Below are 18,503 nucleotides of genomic sequence, written 5' to 3' on the forward strand. Positions count from 1 at the left end.
ATGCTCCCACAAGTTTCTAAAGCCCTATTTTCTTTTCATTCTTTTTTTTCTTCAGATTGGGAATTTCTACAGATCTATCTTCCACTTCACTCACTTTTTCTCTATCATTTGTTGTTCAGTTAACCTAGTGAAGTTACTTCAGATATTATACTTTACAGTTTTAGAATTTCCATGTGTTTCTTTTGTATAGTTTCTTTTTTCTTCTTCTTTTTATTTTATCCTCACCCGTGAACACTTTTTGCATTTATCTTCAGATAGAGTGGGAGGTCGACAGGGAAGAAGAAAGAGAAACACTGATGTAAAAGAGACACATCGAATGGTTGCCACCCACACGACCCCAACCGGGGCCAGGGATAAACTGCAACCAAGGTACATGTCCTTAGTGAGAACCGAACCTGGGACTCTCTGGTCTACAGGTTGACAGTCTAACCACTGAGCCAAACCGGCCAGGGCTTGTATAGTTTCTGTCCGTCTGCTACGATATCCTTATCTTTTTTTATTTTATTAATTTTTTCCTTATTGATATTACAGAGAGAGAGGAAAAGAGTGGGAGAGAGAGATTGAAACATCGATGAGAGAGAACATTGATTGACTGCCTCCTACATGTCCCCTATTGGGGATCAGGTCCTCAACCTGGGCATGTACCCTGACTGGGAATTGAACCAGAGACCTCTTGGTGCATGGTTCGACGCTCAACCACTGAGCCACACCGGCCGGGCTCTTTATCTTTTTATTCAAGTAAATTTTCCTTTATCTCATTGAGCACAGTTATCTCTGCTTTAAAGTTGTCATTCTTTGAGAATTCCAACATCTGGATCATCTTGGGATTGGCCCTATTGATAGTCTTTTCCCTTGAGAATTGGCTGCATTTTTCTGATTCTTATATGTTGAATCGTTTAGAAATGTGTCCTGTGCATCCATGGGTACTTCGTTGTGGACACTGGATTCTGTTACATTTCTCCAAAGAGCTTGAGTGGTTTTGTTTTACTAAGCCATTAACTTGGTGAGATTCACACTCCAAACTCTCCCTCTTTTACCTGCAGTTTCATTCCTGTGGCCTTAGCTGTAGGCTGCTCTCAGCCTGCAGGAGTAAGCCTGAGACTTGGGCAGAAGAGATCTTGGTATTTGGGGCTTCTATTCTCTTTCTATCCTTTCTGGATCTCTGTCCTTTCCCCATGGGTGTGACTGTCGCAGGCCTCTATCCTCTGGTCTTCAGGCCAGAAAGATAGCATTTTTATTTGTTTTTTAATTTTATTTTTGTTACAGATGTTTCTCCTTTTTTACCCCATTGACATCCTCCTCCCCATCCCCCCCACCTGGTCCCCGGCTTTGTTGTCCATGTCCATTGTTTATGCGTACATGCATATAAGTTCTGTGGTTTATCTCTTCCCACCCCCAACACCCTCTTCTGAGGGTTGTCAGTCTGTACCCTACTTCCATGTTTCTGGGTCTACCCTATTCCTTAGACTGTTATGTTCATTATATTCCACAAATAAGTGAAATTATGTGGTATTTGTCTTTTTCTGCTTGGCTTGTTTCACTTAGGATAATACTTTCCAGGTCCTTCCATGTCATCTCAAAGGATAAGAGATCTTTCTTTCTTACAGCTGCATAGTACTCCATTGTGTATATGTACCACAGCTTTTTTATCCATTCGTCTACTGATGGACACTTGGGTTGTTTCCAGATCTTAGCTATTGTAAATAGTGCTGCTATGAACATGGGGGTACATATAGTCTTTCTGAGCATTTTTAAATTGAAGTCTTAGCCTTCCTATGCTCTCAGACTATAGCTTTCAAAATGGAAAACTCAACCTTGTACATGGGTTTGAACTACATGGGTTCACTTATTCCATTTTTTAGTTGTTCACCAGTCAACTATAATTTTGACTTGTGGTTGGGAATCGGTATGTGTGGAGGGTGGACTATATTTATACAGTGAATTTCAACTGGGGGTGGGGGATCAGTGCCCCTAACACTTAATTGTACAGGGGTCAACTACTATTTTTTCTGTCAAGTTTCAATATTCCTCCAAAGCCTTCCTGTTTTGGTTCACTTCCTGAGCCTTCAGGTGGTAGTTGTTTTTTTTATTTAATTTTGTTCAGTGTTAATAGATGTTATCTGCAGGAGGGGGTCAAGTCTGTTGGGGTTTTACTCTGCCGGGGTTTAGTTTCAATGGTTTTATTCTCCCCAAGGCCCAGTACCAGATATGGTGCATGTAGATGTCAAGAAACTGTGGGGTGAGTAAATGGACAGTGCAACAAACAAACTGCTTTTCACTCTTTCCTCTTTTCCTTTCACTCAGCTCGACCCCTTTGAATCCAGTGATCCTTTTTCATCTTCCAGCCACTCCTCAAAAGGATCAGGTGAGACTGATGGCTATTTTCCTTGACTCTTCCTCAGGGAGTGGAAGGAGCCCATCCACTTAATGATTTCATTTCCAAAACTGGTGTGTCCTCAGTGTTTATGTCATTAGTCAGTGGTACTCAGACCCTCACCCGAGGCAGTTCAGCCGGAACTCCCCCTGGCTGCTCATCTTCCCAAGTAAGTGCTGGCATCTTTCTGAAAAGGAAGCTCAGCAGTAGGAATTAATTTAGTAATAGCACCAATGTTATTAGCTACTCTTTATTCATTCCTCTGTATAAATCTTTGGTTTGTACCTTGGAATTTTTCCTAAAAGAATCCAAAGTTTGATCGAGGATACTGGCTTTTGCGTCAAGGGAGAAGAATATTTGCGAACTCCCCCCTTGCTTTTGGGAATAGGCCCTGACTGGTCCTGCTGCCTTGCCTGGCAGCTCGCTTATTGGTTACAGAGTTTGATATCATAGATGGGTATTGGGGTTATTTCAGGCAAATCGCCAAACCAAAGAGAAAGCTCAACAAAAATCTCTACCCATGAGTGATCGCCCCATATCAATGGCATGGGTGGTGGGTTACTGTTGAATGGTTCCTCTTCTTCCTCTTACCTCCCCTCCTGAACCAGTAGGACAGTAAGCACCACTTCATCCAGATGCATGACCCCAGCAGACAATTGTGACCTCCCGGATCTCCTGCTTCCAGGGTTGTTGAGTACCAAGAGGCAACACTTCCCCTTGACTGCAGGAGGTGTGTCCCGGGATGCCCTATAACTCTGCCTCTGTTGGTGCTGCTTACAGGTCACTTTGGAACTTTAGACCCCTTCGGAAGTGGGTCCTTCAATAGTGCTGAGGGCTTTGCCGACTTCAGTCAGATGTCCAAGGTAAAGCCCCTCCCATGGAGCACCCATGCCTCTGCCAGGGTCCTTGTGCCTCTTGTTGTGGTCTTGTCGTGGCTGCCAGGCGTAGTTGTTAATACCGCATATGTATTTCCTTTGTATTTGTCAAACTCTGAAATGCACCCTCACACAGGCCATGAGTCAGCGGACAGGGTCTAGAAAGGACCCATGACTATGATCAGACCCATTTCCCTTCCTCAGAGTTAAACTGTCCAAACCCCCAGTTGTTTCCAAGGCAGGCACCATGGGCACAGGCTGATAGGCAAGAGGTGTCTGGAGAAAGTGGGCTGAGTGTCTGGAGCTGCCTGTGGACAGAACCCCAGAGGGTTTAGAAAGTGAGAGCTCAGTGAAAATATGAAAGTGAAAAGTAAACTGTTCAAGACAGACAACATTCATGCCATTGTCGGGTTGGACATTGTTTCTGTGTGGCTATAGGAACATTAATTAACTGTGGATATAGCCCAGAGGCACTTGGGGAGAGATGTGGTTAGAACTTAATCTTTAGTGTAGCAAGAAGTCATTAGATCATGTCCATAATGGACCGATCCAGAACTAATAGTAGAAGCCCATGATTACTGAGATAAATTCCAGATGAAACTGCTAAGAAGTTGAAAACATTGGCCTTGGCAAGTGGGAAAGAGACAACAGGCTGAGGGTCTTCTGTTCTTTTTATAACCTTTAGAGTCCCTTGGTTTTAACTATGAGCATGTGTTTCTTTGAAGAATTAAGGAAAGTGTTAGGCATGCTCTGTCTTGGCCTCAAATCCCCCTGTTACTAGCACCTGTGTGTTCTGCTCCTTCTTGGCAGCCTCCAAGGCAGGTGAGGGGGAATCTCTCAGATAAAGAGCCTCACGCAATACAGCCTACGGCCACAGAGCAGTAGAACCCTGCTTTCTTCATTCATTCTTCCTGCTCCTGTCCAGGTACCAGTGATCCCTGGGAGTGGGGTGGCACACAAACAGAATACATTCCTGTTCTTTTATCTTATGTCCTAGTTGGGGAAGGCTCACAGCCAGATAGTGCAGAGGGGACTGGAGAGTGAGTTCCTGGAGGATGTGAGAGCTGTGCACCCACAGTGAGGAGCACCCTGCTTGTCCCCACCAGTACCCCCGCTGCGCCAGCTCCTTGCGGCATCCTGCTTGCTTGCTCCATGTTTATTCAGCCTTAGGAGCACACAATTGTCTAGGCGCTGAGCTCTTGTGGTTAGCAATGTGTGATTGTTGTACATAGCTTCTGAGAAGCATTTGAGATTCTGTTTAGGTTTTCAAAGAAACACACGAGCATAACTGTTGAGGTAGCAAATCCAGCTTCTGAAAGAGGCAGAAAGAATGTCTATGTGCCCATTAGCTGCTGCAGGAGAGAGCCCAGAGGTGCTGGTGTTGCGACCTCTCTTATTCCAACACCTGGAGGGAACGGGCCTCCATCCATCATATGGAAACACTGTGAGCCTGATGATTGGGATGCTGTCTGGGATTGGTCAGAAGGCACCTGGGTGTGAGAGTGTCCCTTACATTTGCCTGTTGCTTAGTGGCTGTGACACATGCCTGTATTCCTTGAGTGGAGCTGTGTGCCCTCAGATGGGAAACCATCTCTGGAAATCAGAAAACTTCTGCCACATGGTGGCAGCATTCCCAAGGAAGGGTTTGCCTTGAATTCTCAGCTGTCACTGTGGGTCATCCCCCTGCAGGAGGCTGAGAGAGTGAGAGCTAACAGTGGTCCAACTAGGACAAGGATGAGGGCACAAGGGAGGCCCCCATTTCAAGAAGTATCTCAGTAGATGCTGTGAGGGCGCTGAGGGCCAAGGCAGGACAGCCAGACTGGGGGCCCCAGTGGCAGGAACGGCTGCCCCTCCCTCCTCCAGGCAGACTCTGCAGAGACCCCAGAGCCAAGCAGTTCTGAACCTGGGCCCTTCGGTCTTTCTTCCCGTTCTAACTAAAAGTTGCACTTTCCCTCTTGAAATTCCAATTTCCTTCTAGTTCTCATGTCTCCATCAGGCTGTACACACGTGCACTTGATGACTCCATAGCCAGCGCCCCTTCCTGTTGGCAGCACTGTATGGGATGCAGTTGGATGAGGCTGTGGAAAATTGTCTCTAGTACCCCATTGTTTTGTTTCCACGATCCCATCCACTCCTGATCTTGCGCCTCTGGTCCCGCTAAAGACCACACCCTAACCTTGTAGGTCTGTGTTTCTCTTTTGGTTCCCTTTCTGTTTTTCAAGAATATCATGTGTATAAATAAAATGCTGAGGGAAACGAAAGTAAAGTGGCAAAAGAAGGTGTGTGAGGTTTTTTGTTTTTGTTTTTGTTTTTGGCTTCTTGGGTTGTTTTTTGGTTGCTTTTTTTTTTTTTTTTTTTTTCCCTTTTTGTACATTGCCAGCTTTTCCCCATCTGAACAGGGTTGTCCACCCTCTGCTTGGATGAAGGAAAGTGGCAGCCAGTGATGTGACTCCAGTTGATTCCTTTGGGAGTTTCTTTAAGCTTGCATTCCTAGCTGAGGTCTCCCCAGACCCAAAGAAATTTTTCTAGACAGTATAAAGCCTATGTTACCTTGCTTTCAAAACAGATTCCCCCAAATAGATTTCAGGAGTATCTGAGAATAAAAACAGGACCCCAGCTTAATTATTTCACTCCTCTCCTCTGAAAAAAGCATCTATTAAATACTTGGCTGCTTGTTAACCTATTTTCAGTTGTTTTTCTTTTTTTTCCCCCTCTTTTTAAAGTTAGGCATTTCTATTTGGCTGTTTTTTTTTTTTTTTTTTTTTTTAACCCAAAACACATTTAGAGTTTTAGAGCTGCTTTTTTCATAGTAGCTTTTCTGTGCCCTTTTTTTTTTTTTTTTTTTTGAGTACACTTCATTCTGGGCCAGCCCAGAGAGCACCTACCAGCTTTACTGAAACTCTTCTAAAAATAGTGACTTTCCCTGAAGTCACAGCCTGAGGAAGAGCAAGTTAGGTTCCAATGGAGGCTTCTTGGGAAACTTGAAGTTGTGAAAATTGGGATTCAGAAATGACACAGGCTTTTCAGTGTTAGAATTACTATAATTTGCTGGTGTGGGTGTATCATGTATTTATGGTTGGAACTTTCACATGGGAGCAAGCTGGTTGGCCCAGTGTTGTTGTTGTTTTTATTAATTTTTTTAGAGAGAGGGAAAGGGAGAGAGAGAGAGAAACATCGATGTGAGAGAGAAACATTGATCGGCTGCCTCCTGCACGCCCCCCAACTGGGGATTGAGCCCGAAACTCGGGCATATGCCCTCGCCAGGAATCCAATTGTGGACCTCTTAGTCCATGGGACGAGGTTCAATCCACTGAGCCACACCAGCTGGGCTGCTCAGTGTGTTTATTTATTTAATCCTCACCTGAGGATATTTTCCTATTTATCTTCAGACAGTGGGAGGGAGAGAGAAGGAGAGAGAGAGAAACATTGATGTGAGTCTGGCTGGTGTGCCTCAGTAGTGGAGCAGCAATCCATGCACCAAGAGGTTGCTGGTTTGATTCCCAGTCAGGACACATGCCCAGGTTGTGGGCCTGATCCAAACTGGGGGGCATACAGGAGGCGGCCAATTGATGTTCTCTCTTGTCGATGTTTCTATCCCCCCCCCCAAATCAATAAAGGAAGAAAATAAATTTAAAAAAAGGAAACATCGATGTGAGAGGGACACATTGACTGGTTGCCTCTTGCACAACCTGACCAGGGCCGGAGGTGAACTGCAACCAAGGTACTTGCCCTTGACTGGAATCGAATCCACGACTCTGTGGTCTATGGGCCGATGCTGAGCCAAACTGTCCAGGACCGGCTCAGTGTGTTTAAACAGAAGAGGGAAAGGAGAGTACCTAGCCAGCCGGGAAAGTCATTGTAGCACCTGGGCAGGGTGAACAAGGGGCTCTGCACCCAGAGACTTGAGGGGGCCGTTCAGAGGACTCCAGGTGTCCCTTTGTGCCCCTTTCCCAGAGTTGATACATTGTCAGCACTCAGGACCAGGACTGGGGTTCATGTGGGGGCTGCAGGGCCCTTTATGCTGCCTCTCTGCTAGGGAAATGGTCTTGATTTCTGCCTGTCTGTCTCAGGTTATGGTGAAATATTGAGAGCCCCAGGCCTAGGGTGTGTTCTGGGAAAGGCATAGGCAAGAGCACCAGTGTTTCCTCCCTCTCCGTCTCCTTTGCCCCCATCCCATTTTTCTTGCCCAGACAATAGACCCTACATTACCCTTTTTTTAAATCCTCATCTGAGGATATTTTTCTATTTATCTAGATAGAGTGGGAGGGAGAGAAAGGAATAGAGAGAGAAACATCGACATGAGAGGAACGCATCGACTGGTGGCCTCCTGGAGGACCCTGGCCAGGGCCGGGGATGAACCGCAACCGAGGTATGTGCCCTGGCCAAAATCAAATCCGTGACTCATTGGTCCGCAGGCCAACACTCTACCGCTGAACCAAACTGGACAGGGCTAAATCACCCATTTTAAAGCTAAGCTTCAGATTGATACTAAACCCCGTTCTCATACTGCCTCCCTGGAGAAAAGACTGCGGATGGTAGGGAGCAGCAGACATAAAGTGCCGGGAGCTGATGGGGTGTTTGTAGATTCTTGTGATGTCTAAAAAATTCTGATTACATCTACATCTTTGACATGATAATAACCACGCTGTCTTTGTGCCGACTTTGCCCAGGAGCCAGTTGGAGCGATTTACACATAACCTTGTGTTCTGACTGTAGCCCTATGAGCTAGGACCTGTCATTATTGTCAACTTCACAGATGAGGTGACTGAGGCTGTTAGTAGGTGGCAGGGCTAGGCTTCCAGACCCACCCCTGACCACCATGTTCTGCAGCCTGTGCAGGCAGACGTTCTGGAAACTTGAGCGGCAGATTTGTCAAGAGACTCATTGACTCTTGAATCTAAAAGTGATCATAGAGCCTCGGAGAGAGGAGCAGCAGCTGTGGAGGAAGGCACCTTCTTGCCTGTCACAGCCCTGGCAGCCCCACTTACTTAGAGCTCGGGTGGTCTTGGGAGAGAAATGAATCTGGGGGAAGTTGCAGATCCCCATCTTCCTGGAGCCTTCTGCCCACTGACTCCTTGGCCTGCTTTACCTCTTGCCTACATCCACAGGCCTGAGGACAGGGGTGCTCTGCCCGGAATGTGGCCTGAGACCTATCATGAGGGGACAGGCTGCCAGAGCCTAGGGCATGGCCCAGAAAGATGTCATGGGTTCCCACCCTTACTCCACTGAGGTGCTATGTGACTGGCAGGCTGCATCCTGTCTTTGTGCCTCAGTTTCCCTGTGTATAAAATGGAGAGGGGCAGCCGCACAGCACAGTCCTGGTGACTGCAGGCAGGTCCTTCTCCCTATTTCTCTAGTGATTTGTTGGGTTCAGCTTATCTGGGAAAGTCCCACAAATGTACTTTGTGTTCCTGCTTTATGTTCTGTCCCTACGCCTGCCCCACTGGGGAAAGAATGAAAAGTGCCCCTCATTGCTTCTCCCCTCCATCTCCTGCTGTGCATAGCCCTCCCCACCCTGCCCAGTGTCTCCTCGTTTTTGATCTTGAAGGAATATGTTAGTGTTTTTACCCTGTTTCCACTAATTTTTTTTGCTTCTACTATAGTAATCCCCCCTTACCATGGGGGATACTTTCCAAGACCCCCAGTGAATGCCTGAAACCGTGGATAGTACTGAACCCTATAGATGCTATGTTTATTCCTATACATGCACACCTTTTTACTTAAAGGAAGCACTTTACGGCTTCTTTTTGTCATATCTGAATTGCCAGAATCACTAGTCTTGTGCTTTGGGGCCATTATTAAGTAAAATAAAGTTGACTTGAGCATAATCCCTGCAATACAGTTAACAATTGATCTGATCACTGAGATGACTACTAAGTGACTAATGGGCAGGGACCGTCTACAACATGGAGATGCTAGACAAAGGGATGATTCATGCTACTCAGGTGCACAATTTAAAACTTAAGAATTGTTTATTTATGTCATTTTTCATTTAATATTTTCAGACTGCCATTGACCATGGGTAACAAACTGTGGAAAGTGTAACAGTAGCTATGTATCTTCTTGCTCCTTTTTTCTAGTTATTTTCTGTTTTAGTAAAAGTGGTTCCCCACACCCATTAAAAAGTGATTTTCTCCCTTTGGGATGCCCATCATGTGAGATGAGTAGACCTGTCTACGGTTCATCCAACTGTCAGTGGAGGTGTGTTGTGCCTGGCACTGTGCTGGTGCTTGAGGTAGGGGTGCACATAGATGGTCACTGCTGCTGTAGGCTTGGCCAGCAGACATCTGCTCATCACCTCCACTTGCTTGCAGCAGACAAGGAGGAGGGGAGGGGAACTCAAGCTTTCCCTCCAGGCCACCCAATTAGGTGGGATGGGGCTAGAAACCTGTTAGCATGGTGTGGTGATGCGAGTCCTGTGGGACTTCTGCAGGCACATCTGGCAGGAAGGGATGACAGGGAGGGGTCTGGGAAGGCAGTGAGGTCCAACTAGTCTCCAAGGAAGTAGAGGGGCTCTGGTGGACAAGGCGGGCTGAGCTCCCCAGCTCAGTGCACAGGGCAGTGGAGATGGAGGCACAAGGAGTTCCAGGTACCAGAGAGTGTTAGGAGGGTGTAGGTCAGAGTCAGCAGGGATGAGGCCAAAGAATTAGGCAGTGGGGGTGTGATGAAGAGTGCTTAGAGGTCACCTATGGGCACTGGGGCTGTTCATTACTATGTGCCTACCCACCTGTTACCTCTACTCATCTACCTACCCACCTACCTGTCATCCCTAACTGCCATCTTCCCACCCACCCACCCATCTTCCATGAATATGTCTTTTGCTGGGGAAATGAGGTCCCATTTGGGTTTGAGATGGTGGGATGGTTTGCTGGTGGGAGCAGGGTTGGCAGAGACTGGAGGGTCTGGGCCAGAGGTGATAAGAGCTCCACAGAGGCAGTCTTGGCCCTGCTAACGGGTGGGTATTCAAGAGTGGGCTCTGATCTGAGTCAGTAGGTAGGCATCAGCCCCCGAGGGCACAGAGAGGGTCTGGTGCAGTTCTGACCCTTGCCTGGAGCTGCCTGTCACTGATTGATGGGGATGAAAATAGGGCACATATCTGAAGCATGAACCAGAGGCCCAGGGGACCCTGGAGTCAGGAAAGATGTTCCTGTGCAGGCAGAACAGTGTGTGGCAGGAAGCACCCTCCTGTGACACGAGACCATCAGGGCACAGGGCTGATCTCACCTAGTCTGTGTTTTTCTCTACTTGTTCCTCAAAGACCAGGGGACCCCGCCTATTGAGAGTGGGGGCTTGAGAGAGACTCCATGTCCTAGTGGTGGCCGAGTTGCACAGCCCAGAGGGGGGTCCTCACCAGGCTGTTGGTACTAGAGTGCTGGCTCAGTGAAAGTCTGCTGCTCCGTGTTAACAGTTATTTTTGCCTCTCTTTCGTGTCCTCTCTTACAGCCCCCACCTTCTGGTCCTTTCACCTCCTCCTTTGGAGGGGCAGGATTCTCCGATGACCCCTTTAAAAGTAAACAGGACACTCCTGCTCTGCCTCCGAAGAAACCTGCTCCTCCACGGCCTAAACCGCCCAGCGGTCAGTACGCTTTCTTCTCTCACCACCACCCACCCAACTACTGTCACAGGATGGTGGGGGACTCAGGGTCTGGTCCCTTCATTCACCACCCCAGAATAGAGCTTTGTTGTGAGGTCTGTACATGGAACAAGAGGGTCTCCACTCTGCCCAGTATCTTTGGTCCACTCATAGTGTGTGCCTGGAAACCTCCTGCCCCATCTTGCGGGCCAGATTCTGTTCTGGGCCTGAGATGGTCTCCCAAACACCCAGGGCTTAGGGCCCTCCTTCGTTCAAGGAGAAATGCCACACGGCTTCTGGCTGAGCATGTGGTCAGGGCTCTGCGGTCCCTCTGGCCTACCCACCCCACCGAGCTCTTCTCCAGTTGGCTCAAAGTGGCCCAGGAGTGGGGACAGCAGCTGAGTATGCCCCCTCAATGCAGTATCTCCAGACTTGTTAAGGATTCTGGATGGGGTATCAGGGGTGGGGGTCTTTCTTGGCTGCATTTGACATGAGAGGAGACAGGATGCTCCCTCAGTCCCACCCTGCATCTCAATAGATGGCTCCCAGCAAGGGGTTTCCTGACGCCCCATCTTGCCTGGCTGTGGCTGGTGCTGCAGTTTCACCTATCCTTGACCCTGGTTCCCTCTGAGGATTCTGGGGACTTTTAAGAAATGTGTGGGGTCTCTATGGGATAGTGATAGGCCCACAGGGCAGGTACCAAACTCGAAAGCAGTAGAGAGACTCACTGCAACTTCCCAGTCCCTTTACTCATCCCACTCCTGTGTTCTCAGCACCTTGGCCAGCACGTGTCTTTCATTCATTGGCCTCCAGGCAAGGTGTCACCCACACTGTCACAGACTGTGGGTGCTCCCTCTGTCCTGTTTCTGTTCATTCTCCTACTCTCCTGAGCCTGCTCCTTCCCTTCAGTCTGCCCCAAGGGTTCCACTTTATGTCATCATTGCAGGTCCCTGAGTCTGTAGTTGGAAATGGTCATTGGTCCAAGGCAGGCCAGCCTTTGTACATGAGATACGTTTTTCAGTAGAGACAAACTGAGGATGAGTCACTTTAAAAACACTGCATCTCTCCTCCTGTCACCAGGCCCAGGACTTTCTCTCAGGAGGATGGGTGCCCTGTGCACAGAGCCCAGTTTGCCGTCCTTGCAGATGAGACATGAGAGAAAGTCTGACCATAGGCTAGGCAGATTTATAACAGATTTGCTGTGAGCAGAAACAGATGCATAATAGAGTTCACTTCTGTCAGCCACACATCAAAGACATTTACCATAAATCGGGGGAAGCAAAAACAACAGAAGAATTCCCTTCCATCTGTGAGAGGCTGCATGTACCTTAGACAAAGGCAGCAGTTCCTATGGGACCCTTGACCGTCTCCTGATGGAATAGCACCGAGTTTCCTCATTCCGCCTGAAAGACGGAAGCCAGAGTGTGTGTGCACACACACCTATGCATATAATTCGCGCGCACACACACCTTCATGCAGGCACACACTTGTACATGTGGTGCATGTGTTCACATACTACATGCACACACTTAGGCATATGTGCATACACACATGTGCACATAGTCACATGCGTCCATCCTCACACACACACATTCTCACAGTGCTTGCATGCACCTGCATGTGTATTGCACAGGTACACACACTTTTATGTGAATGTTTGTGCACATACCTGCAGAGCAGTGCAGCAGTTGGGCTTTGAGGAGGAGCTGCTCCCCTCACCTGCTGGGAAGTGCAGAGCTTCATTCTCAAGGTTCCTTGGAGAGTCACCCCAGCCTCCTCCCCTTCCCTGAATCAGTGCTGGCTCTGCTTTGACTTGCCCTCTCTGTCTCCTCCCTCGGGTTTCTGTCTGTGAGTCCACCCCATTTTGGCTTCTTTTTTCATTGTGCCATGGACTTTGAGACCAGGGGTCTGGTGACTTCCTTGGAGCTTATTTCAGAGCTCAGGCTTTTTAGAGAGCCATCCATGCCTTGGGAGGTTTGGGCCTGTATCATGGGGTCTTAGGCTGCCATTGTTTGTGGCTTTGGATTGTCACACCCGCACTCTGCCCTGGACTGTAAGATGCCCCAGATATCCTGTTCATATCAACAAACCTTGAGGAAGCATTCACATGACTATTACCTCTCCAGACCCTAGCAAAACCCCAAAGCGAATCAGGACAGGCATTGCGATGCCCTTTATTTACTGTAAGAGGAAAGGGAAGTGAGAGAGGTCACTGGGCCACCTAAAGTCATGCATCAAGGTGGCAGCAGGGCCAGCCCTGAACCGAGTAACCTACCCCCACCTGGGCCTCCCACCCCCATGGACAGCTATAATGAGAATCATACTGTGAGGTTCAGAATGCTCTGGAAAACTCAATGCATGTGCAGTGTTTATGACTTATCCTTGTAGAGGCCTAAATGTCTCATCTGATTCTCTTACCTAGAAGTGATGGCTCAACAGAAAAGCGGTGCACTGTACATGCTACTGGGTGGTAGGTACATATTGTGTGGTGGTGGTTTGAGCGCTTCCAGTGGCGTTTTGCTATAATTTCATACTAATCTCTAACTAGACGTGGAAACTGCAAGCTGTATGATGTATTCACACTTGATATCGACCCAGCTGTTGATTTTTTAATGAGTTGCATTTGGGGCAAGCATTTGGCAATTTGGGGATGCAGAGGAAGGTGTCTGCCCCACGCTGCTTCTCTGGTTGAGGGAAGTAAGGCCCAGCTGTGCTCAGTGGCCTCCCCTCTTCCTGTCCACACTGCACAGAGCAGGGCACTTAAACTGGGAGCAGCCTGGGAAACACCTGTCAATTAGCAGGATAGGTCAGCAGATGAGTGAATGAGGAAGTCCTGCTCAAAACGTTCATTATGAAAACACCAGGCATGCCTCTTGTTCTCTTGGGTGCTTAGGATGGTAGGTAACCAAGAGCATGTCTGAGTGTTGGGGTTTTTTATGTGTTTTTGTTTTAAAGAAAATATAGAATCCAACATATTAAAAGTGAGGGAATGGAATGTGCTTTTCTGCCTTTCTCATTGATTTTGGCCTCTTCCTCCTGCTTGGAGAGGCCACGTGGCCAGCATGAGGAAGTGGCCGCCTTCACCTGGGAGCACTGTGTGATTGCACTCAGGGCTTTCCTGACATGTGACACGTGGCAGAGGGGCGATCCCAGCATGGCTCAGTGGGGAGAAGATAAGGTGGGCACCCTGCTCATAGGAGCCCTGTGGTCCTGGTGGTCAAGCTGTGATCCTGTGGACACAGGCATATAGTGGACAATCTAGACTGCCCAGTGATCGTGGTTTCCCTTACAAACCAAATATGCAGCTTATACCTGTGCTCCAAGAAACCAAGGTGACAGAACATGCTTTTCCAAAATTTTCCACCTTGCATGTGACATGGGTCTGAGTTTGCCAGTTTCCCAGCTAGAGCTTGTTTGTCCCAGGGGTCCCAGAGGTTTCTAGAACCTGCCAGGTCTCTGTGCTTGGAGTTGGCGTCATGTGTGAAGCCAGGGCAGGTGAATCCTCTTTGCTGCTGAGCTTCCTATGCTGTTAGGACCCAGGGAGCCTGATGGATCAAGTGGTTTCCAGACAGATGTTGGAAGGAGGGCCTGGGTTGACATCTGACCCTGCTTCCCCTGCTGCTCATCTCCCTGAGGGGTTCAGGGCCAGCATCTCAACTTTGCTGAGCCTCAGTTTTCCTGCCTGAGCACAGGACCAACTCTGGCCTAGCAAGTGCCTGTATGGGTAGAGTGCCTGCACAGTGATCACCCACATTGCGACATGTGTTACGTGAGTCACCCAAACCACCCTGGGGTGTGGGACCAGGGCATGGCTCCTTTCCTCAGAAATGACAGGGGTTGGGCCATATACTCCCAGGGTTTATCAGGGATTCTTTCTCCCCACCAGACTGCAGTTTAGCAGAAATCTTCACAGTTGAGTCAAGTCAGAGCTTGGTTAGCTGATCTACAAAGAGGGCTCCAGGGGTCTGTCTGGCAAAGCTTAGCGTTGCCACTCATATGGGACCAAATGCATGTTTGGGCCTGAGTCACGCATGGTATTTTGCATGCACTAGAAGCTGCAGTGTTCACATTCTGGGGTAACTTTTTTACTTGTTTTTTAGCCTGATCAAGGTTTAATTGACATGCGGTAAATACGTGCATTTAAATGTCAGCCTGTGCGTCACATTAGGGGAGCCTCACCAAGGTTCCCCAGGAGAATTCTGGTATCATACTCATGTGACTAGAGCAGGCAGCCCACAGCTGGCCATCTTAACCCAAAATCCTCAATTCTCTCTTCACCCCAGCCAGAAAGTGCATCCTTGATCATCATGTCACCCTCTGGGGCACTCACAGGGCTTTAGCATCAAATTCTCTGTGCCTGGAGGTCTTTTCTTGAAAGTTACTCTATGGTATTGAGTAACCAGCAGGTGTCTGTTTGGGGTCGAGAGAATTGGTTTCTTCCAGGCAGATGCAAATCAGACACCTTTGAAACCTGTCAGTTGGAATCCATGTACACACCTCCCCAGGTAAACAGTGTGTATTTTCTGCAATGGGCAGAGATCGAGATCAGTCAGAACTCACCGCTGAAGAGTTTCTAGGTAAAAGTTGTTGATTTGCAAAGGGAGAAACAGATTTTTTTCAAGTGCAGGAAATGGCTGTGTGGGTGTCAGTGATTGGGCCTCCCGCCCGTGGCGACAGATAGTGGGACGCTGCGCCCGGCCCCACCCTTGCCACTTCCTGCAAGTGCAGCCCTGCTTTGTGGTTCCTGCAGCGCCTGGGTGACACCAGCTAGTGCACCTTCACCACTAACCAGCCAGTCACCTTTAACCTCTCCACAATTTAATTGTCCTTTTATTACTACTAATGACCTTTTCACCCCCAGAACAAAGCCATGCACACACTTATGAGGTCTTTTTGCCCCCTTTCCCCTTCCCATAATTCTTCTAATGAACACAGGCAAATGAAATACCATTTAACCTATGTCCTGTGTGATTCAAATGATTATCAAAAAAAGGAAAAAAATCATTTTTCCCCTAGAACATGAGTCCCTCTTACAACCTGAGTATGGATTCCACACAGGTTGACTGGCTGCAGGTTCTTTCTTTTGGGTAGTTTTCTGATTGTTGCCCATCCTTGGGCCAGCCCACTTTCTCAGTGGTCACCTTGACCATCCCGGGGAGCTGCCATGCAGGACGTGGTCATGGAGGAAACCCCAAGTTCCTGACCAGCGCCAGCCAGCTGTGTGCTTGGCTCTCCCCATGTTCTGAGAGGCTGGGCTGGGGCGAAACCAGGGTGGTCATCCTTCACCCATGTGGGTCCCGACCTCATGTTTATCACTCAAGATCCACTTTTAAAATGGCTTCTCCAGTTGAGCCGTGCGGTTAGCACCTCAGCCTTGAACTTAACTACTTTAATTCCGTTCCCACGATGATTTCAAAGAGATAATCAGTGGGTACATGTGAAGTTCTAGAATGGGACAAGCAGTTCACAGCCATCTCGAGAAGCCTGGAAAATTTTGGCACTTCCGGCCAGCCACTGGAACCCACCTTTCCTGCACACTGGCAGGGTCTGTGCCAGGCTCGAGAACGAGTGCTCAAGAGCTGGCAGGACCCTACTTGCAGCAGAGGGCAAAATGTCATTTTCCTCTCGGTCTCTCACAAGTAAAATGCCTGGAGATGCATTGTTCCGTGGGTGAATTTCTGTTCTGCAAAGTTGGCTAAGTTCGAAAATAGAAGCATTTGCCTATGGTAGCACACACCCACCCTCCTGCACCCAGAAGGGCAGATTGAGTGGGAGTCGAGTGACACAGTTGTCACCTGTTATTCAGTGGGGTGCATATGCCCAGGCTTGGGGTCTGGAGCACAGAAGTCAGGACTCAGCTGACTCAGCCAGCCAGAGTCCTGGGGAGTCGTGGGGTGAGGTGCAGAGAGCCTGAACTCCCATCCTGTATCTGAGTGTGGGTGTGAACACAAAGGAGCCTCTGCCCTGCCCCTGGCCCTTGGCCCCTTCCCCAATCACCATGGGGCTTTGTATACCTGCCGTCAGCCCTCAAGTTTTTGGTTCCGTCTACAGCAAGGTGAGGGGGGCCAGGAAGGTACTCCCTGTGCTTCCCCTGCTTTTTTTAATGGGATGAACATGGTCACTCATTTCTTCTTGTTTTTCTCATGTTGAAGGCACTGAGTCAGCCCCCCACCCTTCACCAGTGTCAACTGAAAAATAGCACATGTGTGATTGATTGGGGGGAGATGGTCATAAAGAGAGTGAGAGTGGGGGTCCCCCATTCTGCTACTGGCTCTCCTAACTCCTGAGCTGCCCCCACAGCAGGAGGAAGTTCTTGATGAGCTCTGGACTTGGCCCTCCAGTGCACACATGCCTCTACCCACTTCCAGACCCACTGCGTGGCACCCTGGTGATTTTCTTAAATGTGGGCATGGCACCTCTGCCCCAGCAGAAGTGGCGTTCTGGCAGCATCAGCGCTCCTCTGTAGGGAGGCACAAAGGCAGTGGCCCCGGTGGTGCAGACCCAGGGCCCCATGACCTAGCTGCTGTGTAGCTGGTGTCCCCCTACGTCCCTAAGGCGCCTGAGGCCCTGGAGGGTGTGGGCAGACCTGCAGAGTATGTTGAAGGTACAAATCAAAGAACAAACTGATTTTTCAAAAAGCACAACTATGAGACCTACAGTCTGTATTCTTTTTGTCGTGAAGACTGAGTTGAGATTTATTTGTGAATCATGTAGCCCCCTCCCCACTTTTGCTACTGAAATAATATATCCCCTACCAGGTTTCTTATAAATGATAGCCTTTTGTGGAAACTTTGAAACCTGCATTTCTCATTTCAGAGGTATTTATCTTTGGAGGACCAAAACACATGGCTACTTTGCCCCCTTTTCTCCTTTTCCTTCTAATGCTGGTTGACCCCACATCTACTGGCTCCTTACCCAGTGAGATTTCTATAACCTCTAACCACCCCAGACACCTCTCAGACGATGGAAAACACACTAGTTGTAGGGTAGTCCAGTGGATAATAGTAAATATTTGTTCAGCTTTTCTCAACAATTCAGAACCAAACCTCATCCTGTTCCCTTCAATGCATTAAGCAGATTTTCTTAAAATTTGGTAAATATTTTTAGTGGAAAATCTCAACGCTCTGATGGTGGGACCTCAGATTTTATCTGCGGGGCTGTGCTACTTGGCACTGCTTTGATCTGCCGCTCGCCTTCTCCTCGGTGTGCAGCAGTGAGCGCAGGGCTGTTTCTGCAGGACTCCTCACCTGCACCCGACGACGAGATGGTCCCGTGTGTCCTCTCCTTCCATGGCCCACTAGTGGGAGCCAGAGGAAACAAGGATACGTGTTGGTGAAAAGTAGTCTTTTTCAGTGAAAAGTTCCAAAGTGATTATGAATTTGAAGGGTCATGCTCTGGACAGCCTGGTTCTCTCTTTCTCCCAACTCTCCCCAATTCAACTGTTTTGCTGGTATGGGGTTGGGGATGGGAAGGGAAGAGCCAAGGGAATGAGGAGTGCCCCCTCCCCAGCCATAGCGCTCCTGTGTGGTGTGACTCTAAGAAGCCTGGTGGTTGTGTGGGCATCCCATGTTGTGTAGGATGAGTGACAGTTGTATGAGGATCCCCTGTAGGATGGGTGACAATCATGTGGGAATCTAGGGTTGTGTAGGATGAGAGATAGTTGTGTGGTGTCCTCTCTTGT

At 48.5% G+C, this 18,503-nt stretch overlaps 1 protein-coding gene across 7 annotated transcripts in view; it reads left to right on the forward strand.

Moving 5' to 3' along the window:
• The window catches only part of EPS15L1 (epidermal growth factor receptor pathway substrate 15 like 1), a 127,167-nt gene that overhangs the window by 98,770 nt on the left and 9,894 nt on the right, over positions 1 to 18,503 (forward strand). For 3 of the 7 annotated variants that reach the window (XR_004962009.1, XM_036281677.1, XM_036281679.1), the window contains exons 20-21: positions 2,305 to 2,365; positions 3,155 to 3,237. Coding sequence is in view for 6 of the 7 variants with exons in the window: in XM_036281677.1 (XP_036137570.1) it covers positions 2,305 to 2,365; positions 3,155 to 3,237 (144 nt within the window). In the remaining variant the exon portion in view is untranslated. Of the gene's footprint in view, positions 1 to 2,304; positions 2,366 to 3,154; positions 3,238 to 10,692; positions 10,826 to 13,244; positions 13,293 to 18,503 lie in introns of all 7 variants that reach the window. The other 4 variants (XM_036281680.1, XM_036281676.1, XM_036281675.1 and 1 more) reach the window with 2 other exon arrangements.

Source organism: Molossus molossus, unplaced genomic scaffold (assembly GCF_014108415.1).
Source record: "Molossus molossus isolate mMolMol1 unplaced genomic scaffold, mMolMol1.p scaffold_m16_p_4, whole genome shotgun sequence".
NCBI classification, from domain to species: Eukaryota; Metazoa; Chordata; class Mammalia; order Chiroptera; family Molossidae; genus Molossus; species Molossus molossus.